Raw genomic sequence first — 27,668 nt, forward strand, 5'->3', positions numbered from 1 at the left:
ACAGCTCGGTGCAGTGGGCTAACAACCTACTCACTTAAATACTTGTTGAAGAATCCGCAAACGATTGCGGCCCTATGTTCCTTGATGGAATCTAATGGTGATAACTAACTAACTAACTAATAGCATTTATGGATATATTTATTAGCCCTCCTAATTCAACTACTAAATAATAACATAAACAACATCATATATTTGAGCAAGTTTTATAGCGTACGACAGATAAATTTCAATATTTCAAAATATACAATATTTAATATTATTACTGTGTAGCATCTAAATACAAATTGATTTAATAGATGGTAAGCCTGAGAATAGAATGCAATAGTTTCCCACATGTTAGTTTCCCAACATTAAGTCGCATCAATATAGCTTAACGAAAAATAAACATTTTAATTTCTACAAGATATATCTGTATCACTTTATGAAGTCAAGTTTTTTTCAATTTATAATCCTGTAATGACACTGACTTATTTACTTATCAACTTTTACAATAACTCGACATTTCACGCAAAAGCTATACGAAGGCTATCTGCGCTAACGCTCCCTGATCTAGCACTGTAAGACTAGAAGGAAAGCAGCTAGTCATCAATACCTACCGCCAACTCTTGAGCTACTCTTTTTACCAAGTTTCGATAACAAAACGATTTTATTCAAACTTAGCCGTTTTTAAATATATAATCCGACTGACTAAGTAAAACAAAGCGTTGCGATTGCCGTTGGATGGTCTGACGCAATATGATTTATGCCCAGTGTTCTGAATGTCAAAGTGATGAAATTCAGTGAAAGATAGGTCTAGAGCTCACTCACATTCGAGATTTAGTACAAAATAAACTATAAGATAGCTGTGAAACATTTTTTAAATAAAAACATCAGGAAGAAGATATGGGGAAACAAGTGAGAATCAACAGGATTGGGCACGATAACATTCCAATACTCTCTTGATTCAATCTTATAAACCTAAAATACACAGAATTAATTCTTGACCTTTGTTATTATTTTGTACGTGTGTTTGATAGTTTGCGAGTTTCCGTTGCTTAGTTATTCTGATTACTTTTAACATGAGTTAGATAATACGAGCCATTACCATTGTTAAACAAGTTTCTGTTTTGTTCTTTATAAACATGATTGAGAGACTCTGAACTTAGCCTCATCGACCGTAAAGGCTGTACTATCCTCAGCTCCGGAAACTCTTTTCATCGACTCCGGGAAATTGTGATCTTTAGGTCCTCTCACTTGTGAAATAAAAAAAAAAGAAGGAAACGTTATCTGTCAATTAATTTTGTAAAATTTTGCACCTTCTTCCCCCTCTCACGGGACGGCATTGTTGATTTTTTTTTCTCTCTCTCTCTAGACAATGTCGTAGATTCTTTCTTCTCGTTAGACAAGGTTGTAGCTTTATTAATTTCCTCTGGTGATCCTAAGTTCTTCACACTTTTACAGCTTTTTTTCTCTCTCTAAACAATCCTGTAGCTTCTACCCGTTCTCTCTAGACGTTGTTGCAGCATTTCCTCTCTTCTGGATAGTATTTTAGCTTCTTCCCTTTATCTGGACTGCGAAAGATAAATTTATGTTGAAACATTAACAACATCAATTATATATGTACGTGTCTACTTGATACACTATTTATAATATTGCTCATGTAGACAGCATTAACAGTTGTTCTACAGTGTTTGAAATAATTATAGTAACAACAAGGAAAACCAGCATAAAAGACAATTCTATACTACATGAACATCACTCCTTTTACTGCATGGAAATGAACTGTACTAGAATATTGATATTTTATATTATGACTGGCTGTCGTCCGATCAATCAGTGCTACACCAGTGTAAAGACTATAAAAGTGCAGGTATTTATATTGTGCCCAGTTGCGGTAGCGAGATTTAAGTAATAGCTCCTGGGATTAAAATAACACGTGAAACAAATTTAGAAATCAAAGTTTTAGCTGGTTAGGGATAACCTATACAATTTGTTTTGTTGTTATAGAGCTTTTGAATTTACAATCTAATCTTTTGTATGTCTCGTAGATTCTGTGGATCCACAATTATAGATTAAGACTTTTATTTGTTGTGTTATTTCTGGATTCATTGTCCTGTCTCTAAACTATTATCTATTGTATATATATTATGGATTCACAGTTCTACTACTAAACTCATTTTGTTGTTGTTATAGATTTTATGAGTTCACTATCCTTGTAACTAGTATTTCACGGTCAGTAAATAGTTAATAATATTATCAATTGTACCGATCTAACGACCTCTTCCGGAATTGTACATAGAGGTTACCAAGGTTTGAGATCTATATGTAGTGCCTATGTAATACCATGATGTATGTTTATAATCGTAAGATATACCTATTCATGCAGGTCACACAAGTTACTCCTAACATCTATAGCTTGGGTTGCCCATCTCGTGATCATGGATTTTTGCTTCAGGTACTCCTATAGAATTTCTTTTGAAGATTTGCTTTTTAGATGTGCAATTCGTTTCATTTTGTCAGATGGTGTCAGCTCAAAAAAATAAACATTTTAACTAAACTAAAAAATTCATCAGTGACTGAGGCTTCCTGTTATGGCAGACACTAAATAAAGACGTTCTGTAAAGTAGATAGAACATAGGTTGAGTTGAACAATGAAAAGACAGTGTCGTGCGTATGCAGAATCCCAGTGAACTGGCGGACTTGGAGAGTAGATCACAGAAATTAATAGGATGAACTGGCCTACTAGCGGGACTCGCTGACAGTACTTGAGAAAGGAAACACCTGCATGGTCCAATACTGACTTGGAGTCCGGCAACCACGCAAACTTGATAACCCGGAGTAATGATACGAAGTCACTCAGTATAGGTAAGAGATTAAATTCCAAGTAGAAATTGGTCCAATACTGACTTGGAGTCCGGCAACCACACAAACTTGATAACCCGGAGTAATGATACGAAGTCACTCAGTATAGGTAAGAGATTAAATTCCAAGTAGAAATTGAATGTAGACTATGACCACGTTTCAACGGCAAAGTCAACACGTAAAGTTAAAAAATTAATGTCATTGACAAATGTTGTTAAGAAAATAATGATATGTACCAGTTTCCCTAGCACAAGGTTCTGGATGGTAAAGAGTTATCCTTACCACCAAAGCCTCATTCGTGCTTAGAGCAAACATTTGTAGCAAGATGACGTTTAAGAAGTAGGAAAATTATAGGTAAATTTTAGATAGGGTTACGTAAGCGTGTTGCCCACAGAAACATCTCTGACAGTATTACCTATTACAATAGGTGCCTAGCAGCTTAAGCAAACAAGAGTCAATACACCCCGTTCCGATGATTTGTTAGTTTTATTTTAGCACATAATTTTGAAGGAAAGAGCTCGTGCTGCGCAAGGTTACTTGAATTCCACGCGTTAAGAATATGAATTAACTACGAAACTAAAGGCATGAAAAAGGAACCAACTGTTTCATTATGGATACAAGCCTCTTCATAATAATTTTCTTTTGTAGTTGTACTACGTTCCCAACGAGTTAAATCTGAGTTACTGTCGTGCATTGAACGTAATGTGAATCGTAACACACTTACAATCTAATTTTCAAAGTTGGATTCCAGAAGTATTGAGATTTTTTTCTTTTACAATACAAGATAATTATTATGAAATAACTAGTAAACAAATATTTTAATAAGGTCTTAAGAATAATATTTTTTTTTGTAAATAAATAAATAGCTATCCAAATAATCAGGTCTAATAGCATTCATGACTCGTAATCCGAGGGTCGCGGGTTCGCTCCCACGTCGAGCCAACATGCCGTGGGGGCGTTATAATGTATGGTCAATCCCACTATTCGTTGGTAAAAGAGTAGCCCAAGAGTTAGTGGTGGGTGGTAATGACTAGCTGCCTTTCCTCTAGTCTTACACTACTAAATTAGGGACAGCTCGGTGCAGTGGGCTAACAACCTACTCACTTAAATACTTGTTGAAGAATCCGCAAACGATTGCGGCCCTATGTTCCTTGATGGAATCTAATGGTGATAACTAACTAACTAACTAATAGCATTTATGGATATATTTATTAGCCCTCCTAATTCAACTACTAAATAATAACATAAACAACATCATATATTTGAGCAAGTTTTATAGCGTACGACAGATAAATTTCAATATTTCAAAATATACAATATTTAATATTATTACTGTGTAGCATCTAAATACAAATTGATTTAATAGATGGTAAGCCTGAGAATAGAATGCAATAGTTTCCCACATGTTAGTTCTTGTTTTACGTGTAAAGCTACATAACGTACTATCAGTGCTCTGTCCTCTACGGGGAATCGAACCCCAGATTGTAGCGAATACTTCGAACATGATTGCAGAACTTCATGTATGAAATGTCTGAAACAATATAGGAATTTAAATGTTCTATATAAAATTTTAGGTTTACAGGTTTGAATTACTAAATGGCTACAACTTGATAACGAGGAACCCACTTTTTAGATAATAAAAGTTCAGAGACGGCTTGACTGGGTAATGAGAAAATGTTATGATAAATGTACGATGTTTCGCCAAGATTTTGTCATTCTCAGACACACGTACTTTACAGAGATACAAGAGTATATATGGAGTATAGAACAAAGAAGTCACATGACCGGATACTGTTTCACAATCTGATATAGATACCTTAGTACCCTAGATGGCCAAGAGTGTTGATTTAAGATGGGGCTATTTTCTTCAATTAAAATAACTTCTTTTATTTTACGTATACTGATGTTAGGTTCTTTGTTTAAAATGTTAGTGTTTTGTACGAATATACTGTATTTTTTAGTTGCAATGGTAGTAAGCACGGGAGATTTTCTTATTTCTGGTTTCCAATTTTCTACCTATTTCTCCGATCTAAAATTGTGAATGTATGTTATCGTATAAATGACGTTGGAACTACGTGATTCTATGTAATCTTTATTTAATAATCAATTTACTTTAACGTCGAGTAAGCTGTAGTGTAATATTCTGTTGTTGTTTGGTGTATTAGTGTCAATGGTTTTTGTGTAACACATATAGGAATGTATTAAATAAATATAAAGAAATAAAAATTAGAAAAATGCTAAAAAAATTCTAATAACTATTTTTAATAATGAATAACGTCATTTAACAAATTGGCACTACTTTATGCGGATGTAAACCTTGCCGTATATAAAGGCTTCTTTAGAGCATGATAGTCACAGTAGACTTAATAAATAAGTGGTGGTTGGGGTGCTATACAAATTTATTTAGAAAACTGAATGGGACTTTTCATTGTAATAAAATTCGTTTACTGGGCTATTAATTGGTTTCTTTTGAATTTTGCGCAAAGCTACACAAGAGCTATTTGCACTAGCTGTCCTTAATTTAGTGTAATATTAGAGGGAAGGCAGCTAGTCATCACTACCCACCGCCAACTCTTGGGCTACTATTTTACCAACGAATAGTGGGACTGACTGTCACATTATAACACCCCCACGGTTGAAAGGGCGAACATGTTTGGTATGACGGGGATTCGAACCCGCGACCATTACATTACGAGTCGAATGCCTTATGCAACTGGCTATGTCGGGCCCTACTGGGCTACTAATTAGTGCCTTTCAACCATAATAGAGGCTGGTATGCTAACTTCAAAATGTAAAATTTAACTGGTAGTACCTTATTTTTCTTATTCTTGTTTATCAGTTTGTTTGTTTTTTCTTTACTTTGGAGAGTAGTTGTCTTCCCACAATTGTCTGCAGGCAGTGAAAGGTGAAATAGATGTGGAACGTTGTAGGCTTGAGCACCCACATCTTGCTCTCCTATTTTCTATAAATATTGCTACTCCTTTATTTTATTTATGCGAGACTGGCAAATGGAGGTTAAAACTGATAGACGGTGTATCCCCACCGCAATGTGGATCCTACTCAGTGGCGTAGTTAGGGGGCCAAGGAGGTACATCTGTCCCCGGGCGCAGCATCGGGAGTGGGGGCGCCAAACTGATGTTACATAATTAGGAATTATGGCTTACATTTTGTCACGAGGGGGCGCGAAAACTGACTTTGTTCCCAGGCGCTGAAAACCCTAGCTACGTCTTTGATCCTACTTCCTTAGTCACCTCCAAAAGCTAAGGTACATTTTATATCCCACATTATTGCTTGTACCCTGGGGTCTTTTTAATTAGTGCAGTGTTTTCTGCTTATTATTTTTTTATTTACTTTTGTTTTTGCTTGTTTTTAAATTATAACAAACTAAAATAATTAGTTAAAGGTTTGGATTTGCTGTTTTTAACTCAGTTCTTCCTTTTGATTTTGTTTAATTAACTTTATCAGTATTAATTTTCTCTAATATATATACAGTAAAACCTGTTTAAGGTGGAATCGCACGGGACCGAGTAAACTTTCCGGCTTAGACATAGTGAACATACATTTTCTTAATTATATATAATTTTTGAGCGGAACGTTATACTTGCTTGACTCAAGGAAAGTTAAACGTTTGTGAATAAAGTTATTATGCTGTTTATGCTATATTTATTAGAATAAGAACAAAAATAGACATTCAAAATATACACAAGTAAACAAAATCTTAATCAAATTTATTTGAAGAAAGTGTACAATTTCAACTGTTTCGTTTTTTTAATGAGCTCTCTCATACGGTTAAAACAGAACATCAATTCTACGATATTTTCACGAAGTTTATTTTCCCTTTTTATTTTTGCACAATTTGGTAGTGTTAATATAATTTAACATTTGCGACGAAGTAGGAATTTCTATTTCCTCACTACCTTTTCCATTTTGTTCATCTTCTGAATCTCTCACATTGTTACCATCTTGCGACTCTATTATATATTTTAAATCAATTTTATCAGTTTCTGTTAAAACATTATTGTCAACGTTCACCAAACTTTCTACATTCACAGAATCATCCGCATCAGTCTTCTCAATAAAAGTTTAGATTTCACTAGAATCGTCATAACAAACAACTTCTCCACAATCTCCGCCATTATCAAGAATAAATCCACAGTTTCGAAAGCACTTTATTACGCATTTAATTGAATGACTTAAAAATGCAATTGCATCTAACACGTCAATGTTCATGGTCATTTCAGATGATCTCTTACAGTCGTCCATGTTTGCAATAATATGCTGAACCATCAATTTTCTGTTATTTCAATTTTATACACTGTATAATTCCATTATTTAGTGGCTGTAGAACTGATGTTGTACATGGAGGTAGAAAGACTAAATGTACATTTGAAAGTTGAACTTTTGGGTGACAGGTTATATTATCTAGGAAAAGTAGAATATTCCTATTTTCTTGTTCCATTTTTTGTTTAATTTGTTCAAATATTCCTCGAATATAGCACTTGTAAACCACGTTTTTTTATTCGCTTTCCATTCCACAGGAAGTTAATTCTTCCTTAAATTTTTGAAACAGCGCATATTTTCACTTTTACCTATTCCCATGATAAATTTTCCCAAAATTTTAAAATCAGGGAAGATAGGAATTTATTTTTTCTCATGAGAATTATTTAAAGAATTTTGCACTTAAAAGACAAATATATTTCTACAAATCATGAAGCTAATTTAACTGCAAAATAATTTCATCAAAAAAAAGAACAAGATATATTTAACCAATACTTATTGTAACAATGTCTGAAAATTTATTAATATTTAAAAAAAATTATTAATTAAATAGGTTTTGTTTTTTTTTGGAATTTCGCACAAAGCTACTCGAGAGCTATCTGTGCTAGCCGTCCCTAATTTAGCAGTGTAAGACTAGAGGGAAGGCAGCTAGTCATCACCACCCACCGCCAACTCTTGGGCTACTCTTTTACCAACGTATAGTGGGATTGACCGTCACATTATACACCCCCACGGCTAGGAGGGCGAGCATGTTTAGCGCGACGCGGGCCCGTGACCCTCGGATTAGGAGTCGCACACCTTACGCGCTCGGCCATGCCAGGCCAATTAAATAGGAAATTAATGTTTAATCAAAAACATTTTTTTCCGCCTTACTCAGGTTCTAATCCTATTTGTTGAGGCCCGGCATGGCCAGGTGGTTAAGTTCAAATCCCCCTCACACCAAACATGCTCACCCTTTGAACCGTGGAGGCGTTATAATTTTACGATCAATCCCGCTAGTCGTTGGTAAAAGAGTAGCCCAAGAGATGGTGGTGGGTGGTGATGACTAGCTGTCTTCTCTCTAGTCTAACACTGCTAAATTAGAAACAGCTAGCGCAAATAGCCCTCGAGTAGCTTTGTGATAGATGAGGTAGGTGAAAGATAGTTTTTCGTCTGCGTTACGCAGGTTCCGCCAAATAGAGGGCCTTTTATAAAAGAAATCTTAAGATAATGCTACAAAATTTTGATTTTTCCCGCTTGTACAGGTTCCCACACGCAGTTTCCGGCTTAAACAGGTTTAACTGTATATACTTGAAGACATTTATAATAAAGTGGTTTCATTACCCAGTCAAGCCGTCTCTTAGCTTTAAGATGGTTAAAACATACAAATTTATCAATGAATAATAAATCAAGTGTATATGATCACAAAAATTATTGCCAGATGATGTGACGAGGAGATGCAGAATAAAATAGGCATAGATATAAAACGTGAATCAGATCTGAAAATGTTGATTGAACGACGAATTGTTGTACATGCCATAAGAATTAGGTTTCGTTGGGTAAATATTTTGTATATATTTCTGGCATTGTTGATAGTACCACAGGCTAAAAGGCCTGACCGACAAATATGGATTGATTTCTAGGTTTCTGGGCTTCAGAAAGAGAATATCAATAACCTCTGCCAAAATTGGCATGTTAAAGGTATGCGCCAATAATTATTCCACTCCACTGTTCTTCACTGGCTAGTCTTAGGTTTGTTTTTAGAATCTTGAATTACTCATTGAATGAAATGCAATATTTCCCACAAAAATTGGCCATATGATCAAAGAAGTGATAGACAAAGAGTTAAAAAATTATATTGAAGTGTTCATTTTGTAACAGGTAAAAATCCACAAAACAAACGTCAGTGACAAAAACCATGTAATCTAATTATTCAATGTAAAAGTGCATAACATAAACAAGAAGGATCTTCATATGAAAAGACGATACAAGTTTCTTCCACATCTGTTCAACTGTATCATACCTCAAGCAGCTGGAAGATAAAATGAATATTCATGCTATTCTAGAAAAACGCGTAAGTGTTCAACTCACCGTACACACACCTATGGATTTTTCTTGTGAGCTATATTTTCAATGTTTTAATGCGAATATCAACTAGAAGACACATGAAGTTAAGATCAAGCAAGTTTTTTGGAATAGGCTTAGAATGCTCTAAATGGCGTCACAAAAATCTAGTAAATTTACCAAGCGCCTAGAAAAAAAAAGAAAAGAAGCTAGAATGTAAATAGGAGAACCTGCATTTTGTTTTCAGCAAGCAGTAAACAGTGGTTGAGTATAGTCATACATTTTACTTCAGTGAAGTATTTGGAGTTGTGTTAGTTATCACACCTATACAGTTACTTGATTGACCAGCCATGGAACTGTACCAGTAGATTTATTTTGTGTTAGTAATATTACAATTCAAGTTTGCGTGATGTTCTTGTTCGTAAGCTTAGGACTAAAAATTACGAAAAAGTGTACAAGCATATAAAAGTATTCAGTGAGAAATAAACTAACTTTTTATCATTACATAGACTGGATTTCAAATTGTTTTTATCAGATAAGTTAATAGAACCCACTCAACGAAGAATAATGTTACATGTAACATGCTCAACTGCTAATTAATATACACATATTCATCAGGTTTAATAGTGTTAGGCTGTTCTCATTCATTAAATCTACATAGCTACACTACCCATGTAGACAGTGTTACTATATTTTTAGGATTGCATACATATTTATAATTGTCTCAACAATATGCCTATAATTTCTATAGGCCTAGTATGATATTAAAACATTTAATATACTATTGAAAAGTTTTTGTCACATCTAATGTTTCATTTTTATAAATATCGATCAAGGCAGTTATATTACTATTATTCTATGACCAGTCGTGTTGGCCCGGGAAGCCCAGTCGTGATGGCCAAATATGCCCATCCTTTCAACCGTGAGGACGTTATAATGTGCGATCAAGTAGCCCAAGAGTTGGCGGTGAGTGGTGATGACCAGCTGCTTTCTCTCTAGTCTTACACTGCTAAATTAGACTCGGCTAGCGCAGATAGCCCTCGAGGAGCTTTGCGCGAAATTCAAAAAACAAACCAATCGTGTTCTTTATTACTCAAGTAACGATTTAGTAAACACTTAACACACTGAAAATAGATAGTTTTTGCTTTTGTATCTAATTTGCATAACATACATTTTGCATTTTCTGATGTTTCATATGTAAAAACACTTAATTGTAAATATATTTTTAAACTAATGTATTGTGTAATACCTATTCACACTGAAAAGAACGATTTTGTAAATATATAAATAATATGCTGGTGTTTGTTCAGGCTGACAGTGTTAAAAACATATTTAATGTAATGACTATAGTTTAATCAAACCAAATCTAATGTATAATTTCATAAACATCGAATAAGACAGTTAGTACAGCCAACTGTGTTTGTAAATGTCGATTTAGTGTATATTTTCTACTGATTATCATTTTGCTTCTATACTTAATTTAAATCATATATGTTTTGCATTTTCTGATGTTTAATACAAGTGTAAAACAGTTCTTATTCACGTCTGTAACTAATATACTGTATAACATCTATTCGCCCTGAGGGACACTTAGTTTATTTAAATCTCTAAATAATATATTATAATTTCATGTGTAGTTTTATAAGTTGACTTGTTTTGTTAAAGTGTAAAGGAACTATGTACATAGTTAGGTTCAACCACAACTACTGTAGAAAACCTTACCTTTCTGTAAATATTTTCGCAAGTCATTGTCTAGAGCTTGTTTCTTATCTTTTTCCTAAAAACTTGATAAGTGATATTCTTACAATTTGGGAAAATGAACATGTCTTTTTTGATCCGCCCCCCAGTGACACAGCGGTATGTGAAACTATTAAATGAAACTTTGTATTTAGAACCTATACAATCCAGTTTGCCCCGCAGTGGCTCAGCGGTATGTCTACGGACTTACAACTCTAAAAACCGGGTTTCGATACCCGTGGTGGGCAGAGCACAGACAGCCCATTATGTAGCTTTGTGCTTAATTCAAAACAACAACAACAATCCAGTTCAAACTGAGAAAGCTAACAAACGTTGATATTCTGTAAGTCACATATTCAAAGAAAATTAGAATATTCCCAGTTGTATAAGCTTACAACACTTTTGCTGTGAAAACCCTCAATCAGTTTTAGGTATAAAGGATTAATATGAAAGGTTACACACTTAGTGAAATGTCTTTGTCTGTTATCAAGTAGTTTAATTTGACTTCAGAGTAAACGCATTTATTCAATCCACAACTCACATAATTATACAACAAGTCAACCACAATGACTAAGAAGCTTTCCAAACAAGGAATAAAGTGGTACAGATCTGGATAAGGTTACAAGCAAATTTCAAAGTTATTGATGATCCAATTGCGTACAATGAAGTACATCATTGAAAAGTGGAATGCACTGCATACTACCCAGACCAGAACGCCCTTTCAAACTAAGCAGCCAGACAAGCAGAAAAAGGTTAGGGATGCCACTATGAAGTCAACAGTGACTTTGAAAGGCTTGCAAAGTTACGCGGATATTATGAGAGTCAATGTTCACACACTGACAACATCCCAGTTCCTACACGAAGATGGCCTGTATGGGTAAGTAACAAGAAAGAAGTCGTTACTGAAAAAAATTCCTATTAAATTTCATACTGAATTTGCGACAAAGCATGTAAATGATACTGCAGAAATGTAGCAAAAGGTTCTGTGATCAAACAACACACAAATAGGGCTTTTTAATCTAAATTTAAAGTGTTACGTCTGGTGGGAGTCAAACACAGCAAATAACCCAGTTAAATCCATTCAAAGTATCAAACATGGTAATTGTAATATAATGTTATGACGATTTTCATCATTAGGTAGATTGGGAAGCTTGTCAGGATTGAAGAGAAGATGGATGTGCAAAGAACAGACTAATCCTAGAGGAAAACTTGTTTAAGTAAGTCAAGAAGCTAAAACTGAGCCTTAAGTTCACATTTCAGAAAGAAAATTATCCGAACCACAAGGCCAAAGGCCACACTGAGGCGGTTTCAAAAGAAGCTAGTAAATGTCTTGGAGTGGCCCATTTAAAGTCCTCACTTCAATCCAGTATTCTTGAAGATTGCAATCCATCCACGAACTTGTCAGAATTAGTGAAATTATACCGGAAAGAATGGGCAAAAATTATACTATACCATTGGGCAAAGCTGGTTGAAACTTTAATGATCGAACTTACTACTGTATGTGTAAAGGAAGTTGAATATTAAAAAAGTGTTCAAAGAAAATATACAAATTGAAATTTGCTGACTCAATCCGTATTCATTCTCCTAACTTAACACTTGGTTGAAGCACTTTTGGCAGCAATTAATGCTACGAGTCTTTATGGATAGGTGTTTACCAGACCTTCGGAACGGTATTGACTAGGTGATGTGCTGTCTTGGGGTTTTGCTTAACACTTTGAATTTAGACGAAAGAGCTCAAATTTTGTCTTGTCTGACCACAAAATCCTTGACCACGTGTTTGCCATATCATTTACATGCTTCGTAACAAATGAAATATAAAAGTCAGGATTTTGTTTGGGAGGAGTACTAGCTTCACACTTGCTTCTCACCCATACAGACCAGCTTTGTGTAGAGACTGGGTATTGCAATGAACACTTCCATCTTTCAAAATCACTTTTAACTTCACAGTGGCATTCCTAAACAGCTTTCTGCTTCCGTGGCTACTTAGTTGGAAACAGCAGTCTGATCTGGGTAATGACTAGATAGTATGAAGAACATTCTACTTCTTAATGATGGGCTTCACCATACTCAAAGGGATAATCATCAATTTTAGAATTCTCTTATAGTCTTATCTTGATCTCCACCACTTTATCCCCGATTTGTTTGGAAAGTTCCTTGGTCGTCATGGTTGGTTTGTTGTATCATTGAGTGAGTTGTGACTTAAACAGATATGTTTACTCTGAATGCAAGTTAAACCGCTGTGCTTACACACAGACAAAAACCATTTTATTATAATTGACCTTGCTATGTATACCTCCAAAAGTAGGATCTTGGAAACTAAAGCACCAGTCATTAACGATCACAACTGGGTAATATTTTTAAAAGTAGGAAGTATTTGTATGGCTGTGGAAGAGCAAGGCACTTTCATTGATAACTGTATCTACAAAGAAATATTTCAGGAAAATATATTCTGTGAGGATAGCACATTTTTAAATTAAAATTTCAATAAAATATTTTTTTCTCCTGGATTGTGAACATTATTGAATGCCAAATATGAGTACATTGTTGTAGAACTGTTAGGCAATTCTAGAAAAGCTTACAGGCCCACTAACAGGAACTAGCAACTTACCTATCCAAAGGGCGGGTATTTTTGATAGTTACACTAATTTTGTAACCTTTCAAACTAATCTTTTGCATCTAAACTAATTTAGGGTTGCTATAGAAAAAGAGCTGGATATTTATGCAAGCGTGAATCTAGCTTACTTACATAAAATTAGCCTTTTTTAGTTTGGAGTAGACTGTGTAATTCTAAATACTAAGTCCCATTTGAGTTTCATGATCGCAAACTCAGATGGCAATACAATGTGAAAACTCTGCAGACGTGAATACTTCTGCAAGGCACTGTATTAAAACGTCTCGTGATAAATCCGCAATCAGTATGCTCGTCAAATATTGATTACACATTATTGTTGTAAAAATATATTCTGTAACAATATATCGTTAGTGTTGGACTTATAAAATGTGAAACAATAATCACTTGATTTATAATCAAAGATCATTTTAATATTATGATTGTCAATTTTGTATAGCAACAATGATTTATTTGATATTGAACACTAAAATATAAAATTTTGCGGTTATGTCCATTTGTGAAAACCGTGTTTTTGATACCCTTGGTGGTCAGAGTATAGATAGACCATTGTGTAGTCTGTACTTAATTCCTTACAAACAAACATCTGTGAAAAATGTATTTAATGCTTTGATGAACTAACATGATTAAATGTTACAATATAATAGCGTTTCTAATATGTCTACAAATATTCAATATGTACATTTGAATCAATATAAAGTGATTTAACTTTGGTCTTCTACACATCATTATAAATAAGAATAACATATTTCACAAAAAAGGGCATATATCTGAGTGTTCCAATGTTTGGTTTTTAATTCCAGACCTTTATTTCAGTGGTTAGTTGGTTGGTTTGGTGTTTTATGGCAAAAAGCCGCTAGGCTATCTGCGCCAAACATCCGGTAAAAAGTTAAAACTAAAGTAAATTTAGAATAATTTATAAAAGAAAATTAAGGTAAGATAAAACAATGTTAAAAAAAACAAAAATAGCATTAAAATCAATGCTTACTACTAGTCTACAGCAGTAACAGAAAAACTACAGTAACACAAATTGTAAAGGACTTACTGTAACATAATTATAATTATCATAACTTGCCAGGAAAACTAACAGGTAAGTTCAAAAACCACCTTCAGTCACCTGAAGTTGGCCCTTCCAGTCCTGGTTCCGAGTTATTTGACGTTATGGCCATTTTCTGAAAGTAGAGTAATAAAAGTTTTAAAAGACTCGCAGCAAAATTGTAAATATAACTCTAAAGGATGATTAACGGGCAGTTCAAACAGCAGCGTCAGTCACCTGAAGTTGGCCTTTCCAGTCCTGGTTTCGAGTTATTTGACGTTACGACCATTTTCTAATTTCAAATCGAACTAGATGGACTTTCGTTCTTAAGAGGGAACTACATTAAAAAAGGTCTAATGTATAAATTTAAAAAATCTTAAACAGCATTAAAAAGATTAATGGCATTTAAAAAAACTAAAAAAATTTCAAAGGTGGACAGCATCACCATAACCAATAACACCATTTAACGACGGCAAGACAAGACAGTAAAATGTGATTTATTGTGACCTGAGTGATGCACAGACAACATACTGATGCATCAGTCCCAGATAAAAGAAAACGATGAGTTAAAAAACTGTGACCAATGCAGAGTACAGTTAGAACAACTTCTTCTTTTTGATCCTTACGGAAACACGCCGGCCAAAGTTTAATATAGGGTTTTATTTGGAAAAGCTTGTTTTCACGTTGCTCACTCCAAGTCGACTCCCAAATGGCATGGAGCCGAGCCTTGAACAAAGAACCATAGTCCACGTATGGAACAGGCACAGCAGTGATAGTGCCAGAGCAGATAGATTTAGCTGCGGTATCAGAGAGCTTGTTACCGCGAATACCAACGAGGCCTGGTATCCAGAAAAACTAGATAGAAGTACATGTTAAAGAGAAATGGGCCAGTCGGTTTTGAATATCAGCGAGAACAGGGTGTAATCCACCATGAAGCGATTCCAGGGCCAGTAGAGAACTAAGCAAGTCAGTATAAATCATGCAGTTCGACTACTGCTGAGTTTCTATGTGATCCAGGGCAAGAGAAATAGCATACAGTTTGGCAGTGAACACAGAAGTTGTAGAGGGAATTCTGCATGCAACCACTGAACTACAACAAACCATGGCAGAGCCCACACAATCACCTAACTTCGAACCATCTGTATAAAGAGGAATGGAAGGATGGTTCAAAAGATGTTCAGCAAATAGCAGACAGTATTTCCAATCAGGAGTGTCTACTATTCTCAGATGACTTAAAGATAAGTCACAAATGGGGACTGTAAGAAGCCATGGTGGAATGGGCTGACCAGAGGATACAGCAATGTTATCCAAGGACATTTCCAATTCATCTAACTGTGCCTGGATACGAAGGCCACAAGGAGACAATGGCAGACCATCTGGTCTGAAAAAGCATGGCCCATCGAGGAAGGAAAACACAACCTCAGGTGGGATGCTTTGGTAAGGAACGAAGTTTCGAAGCATATAGTAAAGACAGTTGCAAATGGCAGAGGTGCAAAGAAGGTTCAAGAGACTCTATGAATAAGCTCTGAACTGGTGAAGTGCAGAAAGCCCCAGTGCAGAGCCGAGGTCTTGGCATAGCCATAGACCAGCGATCCATAGTCGAGTTTCAATCAAATAAGAGCACGATATATCTTTAACATAAAATATTGATCTGCTCTCTAAGTTGTGGAAAAGAGGACACGAAGAATTTTCAGTGCTCTTGTACATTTGACCTGCAGCTGCTTGATGTATAAAGGTCAGCTTACGTTCATAGATAAGTCCCCGAACTTTGTCTCAGGAACCACAGGCAGCACAACTTCACCAATACAGAGTTCAGGATCAGGGTGAATACCCAATTTGCAGCAAAAGTGCATGCAAATGGTTTTAGAGAGAAGTCAAAGCCACCATTTGCTGTGGTCCACTTCAGTAAACGATTCAGGATAGTCCGTAGCTGCCGCTCAATATACCTCATGTTTGACGACTGATATGAGACGTGAAAGTCGTCAACATAAAACCCATTTGCAACAGTAAGAGGGAGTTGTTTAGTGATGATATTAATCTTTATGCTGAAAAGTGTGACACTCAAAACACAGCCCTGAGGGACTCCAAGTTCCTGCAGTAAAGAACAGGAAAGTGTTGAACCCATATGAACTTGGAATCTCCTGTCTATTAAAAAAAACTTTAATAAAAATGTGCAAATGGTCACGTAACCCATGTATGATACAACGTATCATAAGCCTTTTCAATCTCGAAGAATAGCAAGATTAGCAGGATATAGATGATGCAGCATTTCATAGTTTACATCTCAAGTCCAACCTATGTTCTGCGAGACTGATGAAGTTTGAGTTCCACCAATGTAAAGGATTGATTAGTCATAGAGACAATCAGCTCGAAAGGAAAGAGGTGATTGCTCTGCCTGAGTCTTGATGGCTAAGAAAGTGGAGAAAGAAGTACAAGTGCTAGATACCCAGTAAAAGCTTTCACCTAAAGTATCGGCAATGCTCCAGGTATCAGCTACTTCCTGGCCATCAGAGAACAAGATCGAGAAGGGGACAAAATTATATTGCCCACTGACCTTTCGAATCTTGTCCCATATGATTTTGGAAATGGTGATAGAAGATATGCTGGTTGTGAACTTAATCCAAGGATCCCTCTGGCTTTGACTTCTTACCCACCGAGCATGTGCATAGGCCTGCTGGAAAGCGATGTGGTGCAAGAGTGTGGGATATCTACGAAAAGTATCCTGGTCCGTTTTTAAGCCTTCTGTGTCATGTGACAGGCAGTGTTCCTGTCATGAATATCATGGTAAATGTGTCAAGGTTTTAGGAACACAATGAGTAGCTGCCTGTATAATACAGTCTGTTACTGCGGCCACACAGTCATCTACTGATGGCTTACAGACGATGGCACGATCAAGTTCTATGAAAGCAGTGAAAGAGGGCCAGTTTGCTTGATCCAGCTTCCACTGGGGCACGCAGATCGGGTGGCATCAACCATAGCCAGTATCTCTCAAAATTATAGGAAAATGATCACTGCCTCATGGATTATTGTCAACCCTCCATGAAAAATGGGAGAATAGTGAATGGGAGCAAATTAAGAGATCAATATCAGTAAAGGACTGACTAGGTGCATGAAAATAAGTAGAAGAACCGCTTTTGAAAAGAAAAAGTTTGTGATCAGTGAGCATAAGCTCTACAGAACGACCCTTCAATATCAATATCACTATGAATATCAGCACTTCCCCAGAGGGGATGATGACCATTAAAGTCCCCCAGGACTAAAAAGGAGACGGCAACTCAATGAGAGCATCAAGGTCTGATTGATCATATATCTCTACAAAAAACAGATAGAGAGAACAAAGATTGATGGTATGACCCAAGGAAACACGGATGACTATGGCCTCCAAGGGTGTGTTGAGTGGCAAAGACAGGGTGGACACATACTAATCTACCAACAGTGCCACCCCTCCATGCACTCGTCCATTACACAGCCTGTCATTTCTGTACAAAGAAAACTGCAGAAAGGTGACTGTATCGGCAGGTTTCAGAAGGGTTTCCTGTAAGGAAAGGCATACAAGATGGTAGGAAGGGGAGTATTGATGTCATCCAGATTAGAACGTAAACCTTGACAGTTCTATTGTATCAAGGTGGCCATTTTTACTTATGTTTAGGCGAATTGGGTGGAGAACCCTTCTGTTTATGGCCACACCTTTTTCTTTACTGTCTTTATTCAAGGGAGGTCTATTGACCTCCATGGATACTGCCCTAAGTCGACTGGGCAGGTCTTTGCTGTTGGAAGAGTATTCCAGTGACTGAGGATGCGAACAAATGATCGTTTTGCATCTTGGGGTGGAAGAAAATGATGTATTCAAGGAAATGCCTGTACCCAGAACCAGGAAAGAGATGGGTGTTAAGTTGATTCATCACCTTTTTTAACCATGGAGGCCAAAATGGAGAATGATTTTTGGAGGCTTATTTGTTTGTTTTGAATTTTGCACAAAGCTACTCGAGGGCTATCTATGCTAGCTGTCCCTAGTTTAGCAGTGTAAGACTAGAGGGAAGGCAGCTAGTCATCACCACCCACCGCCAACTCTTGGGCTACTCTTTTACCAACGAATAGTGGGATTGACCGTCACATTATAACGCCCCACGGCTGAAAGGGCGAGCATGTTTGGCGCGACGGGGATGCGAACCCGCGACCCTCAGATTACGAGTCGCACACTTTAACCCGCTTGGCCATGCCGAGCCTTTTTGGAGGCACAGAGAGATCTGTCTGCACTCTCACTGTAGTAGTGTTACTAAGTGCAGCAGCATACGTCCGAGATGAAGTGGTGGACAACAGCTTTCGAGCCTCAGGATACATAATGTTATGAATCGTTTTCAAATGCTGCACCTCTTTTTCTTCCAACAATTTAGGGCAAGAACGAAAGTAGGATGGGCAAGAGCCATTGTAAATGACGCAATGAGGGTACATTTATCACTCAGAGGCATCACAATCCTTGCCACAATGAGCAGATGTCAAGAAACCACAATGCAATGTCTTTGAGTGACCATACCGCTGACACTGGAAACATTTGAGAGGTTGTGGAATGTATGGCTGTACCCTGCAATTAAGATAACCTGCTTTGATAGTGACAGGTGGACGTAGTGATGTGAGCATCAGAATGAGGACATTGGTCGGCATCATAATTCCATCTTTGCAAGTGGATTTTGAGGCATGTATCTATGCCTCACTGCAGAAACGCCTTGAGTGGAGAATCCAGTGAGAATCTCTGACTTGGGGATGTTCTTCAAATCCCTCTCAACAATAACTCCTCATGATGAATTCCCAATCGCCTTTCAATGCAAGAAGAGTTCACTATGTTGACACGTGGATGTTTCCACCAATATGTCACCAGATCAAAGGTTCTTTACTGACTTTGGAGAACCAGCAAGTCCTTCTAGTCCCTTCTGAATGGAAAAGGGAAACATTTGCCCTAAAGGTTTGTCTGAAAGAGAAGGTAGGATAAGAAAATGAGGTACAACAGATGTTGAAGATTGCTGCTCAAATCTTCAAGATGTGGTCGTTTACTCATGGACTGTTTTTTCACTATTTTATTTAAGTTTTTATTTGGAGAATCCAAAAAAAAAAGGAAATTTTGGTGCCCACTGACCCCACTCACCATGAGGGGATGCATTACAATGTCAAAAAAGGACACAGCAGCAATGCCAGGTTTCGTGAGCACTATACCCAAACACAAGCATCAGATACAATGTCCACAACACCCGTTGAGAACTTCCAACATTGGTACTTGGTTGACTCTAGCCCAAGTGGACCAGCCAGCTGACCCAAGGGTGGCCTCACCAAGTCTGCCCATCTACAAGAATTCAAGGCAAAAGTAGTGTGTTAGGGTTGGACCTCTCAACCACCAGGATTCTCTCCTCCCCTTCATGGGTTGCCACACACAGCAAACATGTGGGCAGATGTTTGGATCCCAGAGGAGGTAAACTGAAAGAACAGAACCTTCCCTGGGAGGTCCCCTCACCATGTACAGGAATTCATACATAAGGGCTTCCTGGTTGACCCTGCTCTTATTAGTATATAAATATATCTGATGCTTGAGCAGAAATTACTTCATAAGCTACATGTGAGACCGAGAGTTGCTTTTCACAAAGCTTCTCACGTATTATTGATGGAGGTCATTTATTAGTGAAATTACCAACTGGCAATAACTACAAAACAATATCAGGACTCATCATCAACTGAATACATAACTGTTTGAAAAAGAACAGCCTGCTTTCTAGACAATACACTATGTTTCATGCATTGGTTCCAACCACAGTAAATGGTGATAATACACTAAATTTTGACCATAGTAGACCACAGAACACACGTGTATCCTGGAGAAGATGTATATTCCTCCTCAAATTTATTCTTCCTAAACTAGCTACTATTGTATACTTTTTACACAGAAATTCTGTGTATCTGTTACACAGATAGTAATCTTAATTTAGAAAAGTCTGTTACATCATTGAACATCCAAGATCACCTGCTACTTGACATGTATCCTTTTCTGGGATCAAACTTCATATAAAGATATGGAATGGACAAAACCTTCATACTGTCAGTGAAGATTAACAAGGTTGTGTTGCCAACCACCATGGGATCCAGAATTCAGTAAAACTAGATACGTAGAGATGATGAACAGGTCCATAACAACAGTTTGATGTTAAAAAAAAACAATTGGCTTTGGATGAGCTAGAAAAGTCCATAAAGATGATACAGTTATGATATTATTCCACTCAATGGTTTTAAAAATTTTTCCTCTGTCTATTTACCTTATTTGCAATACACCACTGCTGTCAAATGCAATATTTTTGTAGTTTTCTTTTTTTATATATTTTTGTTTATTCTGCAGTTGATGTAACTCTTATGACACCCCTAGCAACTTGTGGCAAAATAAAGTTTGGAGAAACCACTGACTTAGGTACAACATGATACAAGGCAGTAAAATTGCTTACAGCTATGCAATCAATACAGAAGCCCAAGAAAGGTCTGATTATTGGCTATCAGTAAAAACTGGTACAGAGGATTGAAGATGTTTCATGAATAAATATTGGTACTGACATACAAGAGTTATTCAGCAAAAATAAAAATAGATGGTAAAATCTACAAGTAACAAAACAAATGTAAAAAATACATAATGTATGAAAGCTATTATTTGGTTAAAATGTAAAGGTACATTATTTTTCAACATTTTTGGGTTATTGCTTGAATATGGTTAGCTTTATTTTCCTTTCTGTAATCAAAATGCAATTTTATTTTATGCAATAGCCAACTCTTTCTGTTTAGCTTTTAAAATAATTGTGAAATTATTTCACTTTTATCCACTAGTAGGTTCAGTCCAGCATATAGTGTTTTCACTGTACTCATTCAATATTTCACAAACACACACAAAAGGTTGTCTCTGGAGCAGAGATCTTGTGACTTTTTTCCTGAATTCTTTCAGGAAATTCAGAAAAAAACTTATACAGTAAGATTTCAGAGTTTTCTTAACTGAGAATAAGTTGGATATAACTGTATGGAAAAATGTACTATAAGAAGGTCAAAACAGAAGATTGAGAACAGAAAGTAAGAGAGAAACTGGAAAAAAATAGTGAAAGAAGAAAGAGAACTCTAATACTGAGTTTACAAAAGTGCACAGTTTATAAAAAAAATTAAGCAAAAGAGATAGGATCATTCAGGTACCAGTCTATAGTAGATCTAGACCACAAGCCATAAACAATTTAGAAACAGATGAGCATAGCAAAAGAGGATTTTTTTTCTTAAATATAATGATAAAGTTACTTGTTGTGAGGAGAACAGAAAGACTATATCTAGAATTTGCTTGAAATGAAAAATAAAAAAAAAATGAATAATATCTTTGCTAAATTCCTTAACAGTTTCAGCTCAGCTACTAATATTTTCACATCTGTTTCATCAAGGATGCAAACTAAGATCTTACCGAGACAGCTCATCAAAGTAATTGGACAGCAGTTTAAAGGGATCTTGGGATCCTTCCCATGCTTATGAGAAGGAAGAACAATAGCATGTCACCTAGCATTAGGAAAAATATCCTCCTGCCAGATCCTGTTATAAATAACCAGAAGAACAGCAAGAGAGGCAGGAGACAAATGGCACAGCTTCTCATAGTTAATATCATTGAGTCTAACTGATGTACTGTCAAACCAATGAAGAAAAAGTTTGAGTTCCACCAGTGTAAAGGGGCAATTATAGTCATAGAGATGATCAGCCCAAATGGAAAGAGGTGATCACTCTGTCCATGTCTTGATGACTAAGAAGGTGTGGGATGAAGCAGAAGTGTTGGATGCATGAAAAGAGCTTCTGCCAGGAGTATCAGCAACTTCCTGGCCATTATAGAGTATAATTGGTAGGGGGACAAAAGTACACTGTTCACTGACCTTTCAAATCTTGTCCCATATGACGTTGGAGCTGATGGTAGAAGAAATATTAGATGTATATTTAATTCAAGATTCCTTCTAGCTTTAACACCTGACCTGCCTAGCACGTGCACTAGCCAGATTAAAAGCAATGAAGTTTAAATGTGTGGGATACCTACAGAGGATACTCTAGGTCCATTTTTGAGCCTTCCATGCCATGTAGCAAGCAGAGCTCCACTACAGAAGAGGATACTGTGAAAAATGTGTTGAGGTTTTAGGAATACACTGACCATGGCCAGTCACTCAAATAACATGAATTGGTCACTGCCCCATGCATTACTGTCAACCCCCCCAAAAAAAAGTAAGAGAAAAGTGAAGGGGGGCAGGTAGACAGATCAAAAGCAGTAAAAGATATACTAGGTGCATAAAAATAAGTATAAGAACCAGTATTGAAGAGAAAAAGGTTGTTATCCATCCAGAGAAGATTATGTCCATTAAAATCCCCCAGGATTAAAAAGAGAGATGGTAACAGCTCAATGAAAGCATCAAGGTCTGACTAAACATAAATCTCTTCAGGAGACAGATAGAGAGAACAAATAGTGATGGTACGACCCAAGGAAATGCAGAATGCTACAGCCTCCAAGGGTGTATCAAGTGGCAAAGACAGGGTGGTACATGCTGTTCGACCAGCAGTGCCACCCCTCAATGCACTCATCCATTACACAACCTATCATTTCCGTACAAAGAAAACTGCCAAAGTGTGACTACATCAGCAGGTTTCAAAAACGTTTCCTGCATGGAGAGACACTCAGGATGGTAAGAATCAATTAAATCCTTAGCGTCATCTACATTTGAATGAAAATCCCGACAGTTCCACTGTATCAAAGTAGCAATTTTAATTTATGTGGAGGAGAATGGGGCAGGGAACCCATCTGTCTTTGGCCACTTTTTTTCTTCTTTACAGAATTGAATAGGCAGGTTTCTGCCTGTAGATAAAGATTCCAGCAACTTAGGGCATAAACAAATAATTGTTTTGCATCTCAAGGCTGCAGAAGAGAATGGACCTGAGGAAACACCCAAACCCTAAGGCATAGGAAGTATACCCAGACAGACACTGGAAGAAGTGGCAGGGACATAGATGGAAAGCAGACACAGTTTTCATGAGCGCTGTACCTAAACATTAGCATCAAACACAATGTCTACAACACCCGTTGACAATATTCAACACAGCTACTCAGTTGATCCTAGCCCAAGTGGATGAGCCAACTGACCCTGGGGAGGGCCATCCCAAGGCTGCCCATCTACAGGAATTCAAGGCCAAAATGGTGTATTAGGGTTGGGCCCCTCAACCCCCAGGATCCTTTCCTCCCTTGTTAGTGGATGTTTAGATCTCAAAGGAAGTAAACTGAAAGTACAGAACTGTCTCTGGGAGGTCCCCCTCACCACATATAGGAATCCACTTCAAAGGGGAAATGCCATGTGATTGCCAAATGTAATGTTTGATAGAATACTGAGGCTTTTAAAGTTTTAAAAACTTTACTTAAATTTTGTTAAGAGAAGTTTTTAATTTAACAATATTAAATATGTTTGTAAAAAAATAATGTATACATGTTTGAGTCTTGTTTTTTATTCAAAAAAAGAAATTTAACATTCTTCTATAAGCCTTTGTGTCTCATGCATTTGGGCACCTAAGAAGAATTCAGGTAGCATTTAGATGTATACTTAGAACATAAAAATATATCAGTAACTGCAATGTTAAAAAACTATAATAATTTATCCAGCTTTCTAAATAAGCCATACACAGGTTACACACAAAAACATCACTACTACATACATAGAAATTCCACTTAAGAGTTTAGAACACAAAACTAAACTACTTGTATGATTTATGTGAGGAGACTCTGATCTTCCTGTTGGTTATAAACATGTCCATCAGTAATGTAAAACTGATTAACAGATAATACTGAAAGTCAAAAAGTGAAATGGAGCCTCTCTGGAAAGTTTTAACATATTCATGATATTGCAGAAAATCAAGAAGATGGAGGGTTAAAGTTTTAGATTCTCACTTTAATAATGAATAGCTTTATAAGTTCTGTTTGTGAAGAAAAAGTAATGAAGGGATCTGTCTTAATATGCATACACTAAGATAGCTGTCCTTCACAGGATTTTTTGAATCTAGTCAGACTGACTGGCAGTTTTCATCTCTGGCAGTAAACTAGATTATGAAACAATACATGACTTATATTTTCCAGTTAATGGAAATACTGAACTTGTACAACACTTAAAATGGGAATAAACAAATTGATAAAATAACTATGGTAATAAGGAGTTTGCAAAAAGGAAATTGACAACATGATTTAAAAACAGTTTTAAAGGTAAGTATGTCAGATAAATATGGTAATGAAGAATAAACATAACTGCTATTATTTTAATGTCAGGATTATTTAGAACAGCAAAACAATCGAAAGACCTAGTTGAAATGGTAGACTAGTACAACTGGAATTATTTACATCTGATTAGATTTTGTGAATAATGTGATACTAATTATTTTGAAATATAAAGTTTAAGCTATTTAATGGTGATAACATTTTAAGAGGGGTGGGATGTCTCACTATAGGGAATAAAGATGAAAACTGGTAGTCATGGGGTTGAATCTATATGGGCTACAATCATTAGTTTACGAGTAGAAGGTCTGTAATTAGCAACTGTTATAAATGATCTGTTCATATAGAAGTGATCAATAACAAGCTGTGTAATTAGATTATAGTTTCTACTATTATACATACTGACCCAATATTATGGGTTATTTTTGTTTTAGAACATTGATTGGTATTGTATAGTCAAATAGTGAAGGAGAGAGATTTCTTAAAGTCATTGATGATAATTTTCTTTACCAGTTGTTGACTATAGGGAATGCCATTTTAGATTCATTTGATACACTAATGAAAATACAACTGCAAGAGTTTAAAATGGGGAACATTTGGGAAAAAGTGATTATTAACTAATTAGGTTCAATGTTTTGCTACATGTGTTGAAAGAAAATTACGTGAAATCTTAGTTTCTAATTTTGGTCTCCTTATCAAATAAATGATACTGGTTTACTGAAATTAGTGCAGAGAAGGGCAATCAGGATGACTCCAGGGATAAAAGGGTTATATTTTACAGATTAAGATCTCTTATTACATATTCTATTTAAAAAAAGAAATGTAAGAGATGATCTTACTTAAATTTAAAAAGTTATCTGGGTGATTGATAGCTTATAGGCCTCTAGAGTCAAAATTATTTACACTGTATTCAGAAAATAATAGGTGGGGAAAGTTTAAAATTTTGAAGACAGGTTAACAAACTCCAGTGAAGATAGTTGTATTTTCATAACCAGTTGGTTTAGAGAAATTTCAGAATGGAACTGGAATTTTCCTTAAAAGTAAAGGGAGGACTTTACATTGCTACTTTTTCTAAAGATAAACTTAAAAGTTATGTGAATTTTAACTTGTAAACTCTACATTAATCCCTCATTGTGTTCTCAATGTCTTTAGTATGCCAACGATGTTTGAATTTCTTCTGCTGTTATTTCCCGAAATCGTTAAATACAAATTACAATTTCGCATAGCTAAGTATACATTTTGTGGGTCCCGAAGTAACTAATTACTTAAAAATAAAAAAGAGCTAACTTACTTCAACATATATATCATATAAGAAAGTAACACACAGAAATATTACTAACAGTGGAAGATAAACAAATATCCGAAAGCCGATTAGGCCTAACATTAAAATTAATACTAAGTTAATAGTAGAATCTGGACATGTTATTTGTTCAATGACTGACAACTAAGCAAGTTGAATAAAATTAAAAGCGTTGTTACGAGTTAATTATAAAGTGACACGAAGAAGAACAATATGGAGTAAGAGAAGAATATATATATTAATATTTACAAACAGTGCAAATATACGTGGATTTTACCTATAGATGTAAATATCATATTAGGATGCGTAGTATTACGTCTATTAGTACTGATGCAGTTGTAGTAGTTTAGCGACACTACTAATACTTAGCTGCTATCTCGTTTTTAAACATTTAAGCATATATTACAGTCAAATAGAAATAAATACAAGATTTATACAAATAATACGCTATATAATATTTCAATATAAACAAATATGACAAGCATTTCTTTTGTAATAAAGAGTTAATTTTATATAAGTTAAGAGATTTGATACTACACCTTACATAGTGAAGGTGTAGGCGTAGTACATAACATGTTCGAAAAGAATTTTACATATACTTACTTGGCGTTGGGAATTCTATGATCATGAAGGTGGTTTCCCCAGGGAAAGATTCATTCATTGCACTTTGAGTGGGTTGACCCCTGCCACTACCCCAATTTGGGGCAGATGGAACGTGCAATTTTTGGTAGTGGGGGACTGCGTTCGCGCTCTCCCCTGTATTAAAAATGAAAGTAAATATATAATAAAGAAATAAAAAATTTGTGAGTAAGTATGTTTTGCTTGTGGTTTTGTGTTTGTTTTCGAATGTATTGGTAACATTCGTTTGAGATGTAACTAACAATACTACCGTATTCTACTGAATATTAACTAAGGTATTTCGGTTTTAAAAAAAGAACGTACCGTAGAAGTGATGTATTTATAGTTCATTGGAGATATCCGCTTGATTATTAATTGTGGTATTGTTTTTAATATTATTCATGTGTATATGTTTAGAATGGGTTCATTTCTTCCGGCAGTTCTGTTTTCCTAATTTATCAATATTTTTGCGATTAGACACTGTTGATAAAGGCTATGCAGAACGCTTTAGAAAGTTCGCAGGATGTGGCGTTAAGCTTCCTCTGGTACATTAGAATGTAGGTTATAAACACAACGTTTTTTAAAGCGTCTGTCTGTAGTATATTAGTGTGAAATAATGTTCCCTTACTTCTAGTTTGTTTTCAGCTGAAACGCCAGTTCCCTACTATTTCAAACGAAATCTCTATCTTCATGAAGTTTTGTCTACCCTAAGAAGGAAGAGAAAGAATCGTTAACCATTTCATCCCAGTTGTAGGCAAGTCATTAAAGAAAATATTGCAAAACAAAATATGTAGTTCTATTAGTGTTGCTTATAAACTTCCAAACGACTTTTGGTCAGAGTTTATACTTCTTATCTTTCCGCACTTATTGTTACACTGTTAGCAGCTGACTTAGAAATTCGATG

General features: G+C 35.9%; 1 protein-coding gene and 1 non-coding gene across 5 annotated transcripts; one reads left to right on the forward strand and one right to left on the reverse strand.

The window, feature by feature from the left end:
* Positions 1 to 1,148: 1,148 nt before the first annotated feature.
* LOC143244628 (uncharacterized) lies at positions 1,149 to 27,063 on the reverse strand. 4 transcript variants are annotated; one of them, XR_013025248.1, is made up of 3 exons: positions 26,750 to 27,063; positions 14,574 to 14,700; positions 1,149 to 1,550 (listed from the first exon to the last, which is right to left on the reverse strand). XR_013025248.1 is itself a non-coding variant. In XM_076489652.1 (2 exons), the coding sequence occupies exon 1, from the start codon at positions 16,023 to 16,025 to the stop codon at positions 15,555 to 15,557; it is 471 nt and encodes a 156-aa protein (XP_076345767.1). In that variant the 5' UTR covers positions 16,026 to 19,444; the 3' UTR covers positions 1,149 to 1,550; positions 14,646 to 15,554. The 4 variants fall into 4 exon arrangements, 2 of the variants coding, with proteins under 2 accessions (XP_076345767.1, XP_076345765.1); XR_013025247.1 differs by lacking the exon at positions 26,750 to 27,063 and adding an exon at positions 26,424 to 26,493; XM_076489652.1 differs by lacking the exon at positions 26,750 to 27,063 and having other exon boundaries at positions 14,646 to 19,444.
* LOC143245690 (U1 spliceosomal RNA) lies at positions 26,742 to 26,905 on the forward strand. Its single transcript, XR_013025673.1, has one exon. It is a non-coding gene; the product is annotated as a U1 spliceosomal RNA (small nuclear RNA).
* Positions 27,064 to 27,668: the final 605 nt, after the last annotated feature.

Source organism: Tachypleus tridentatus, chromosome 2, assembly GCF_004210375.1.
Source record: "Tachypleus tridentatus isolate NWPU-2018 chromosome 2, ASM421037v1, whole genome shotgun sequence".
Taxonomy (NCBI): Eukaryota; Metazoa; Arthropoda; class Merostomata; order Xiphosura; family Limulidae; genus Tachypleus; species Tachypleus tridentatus.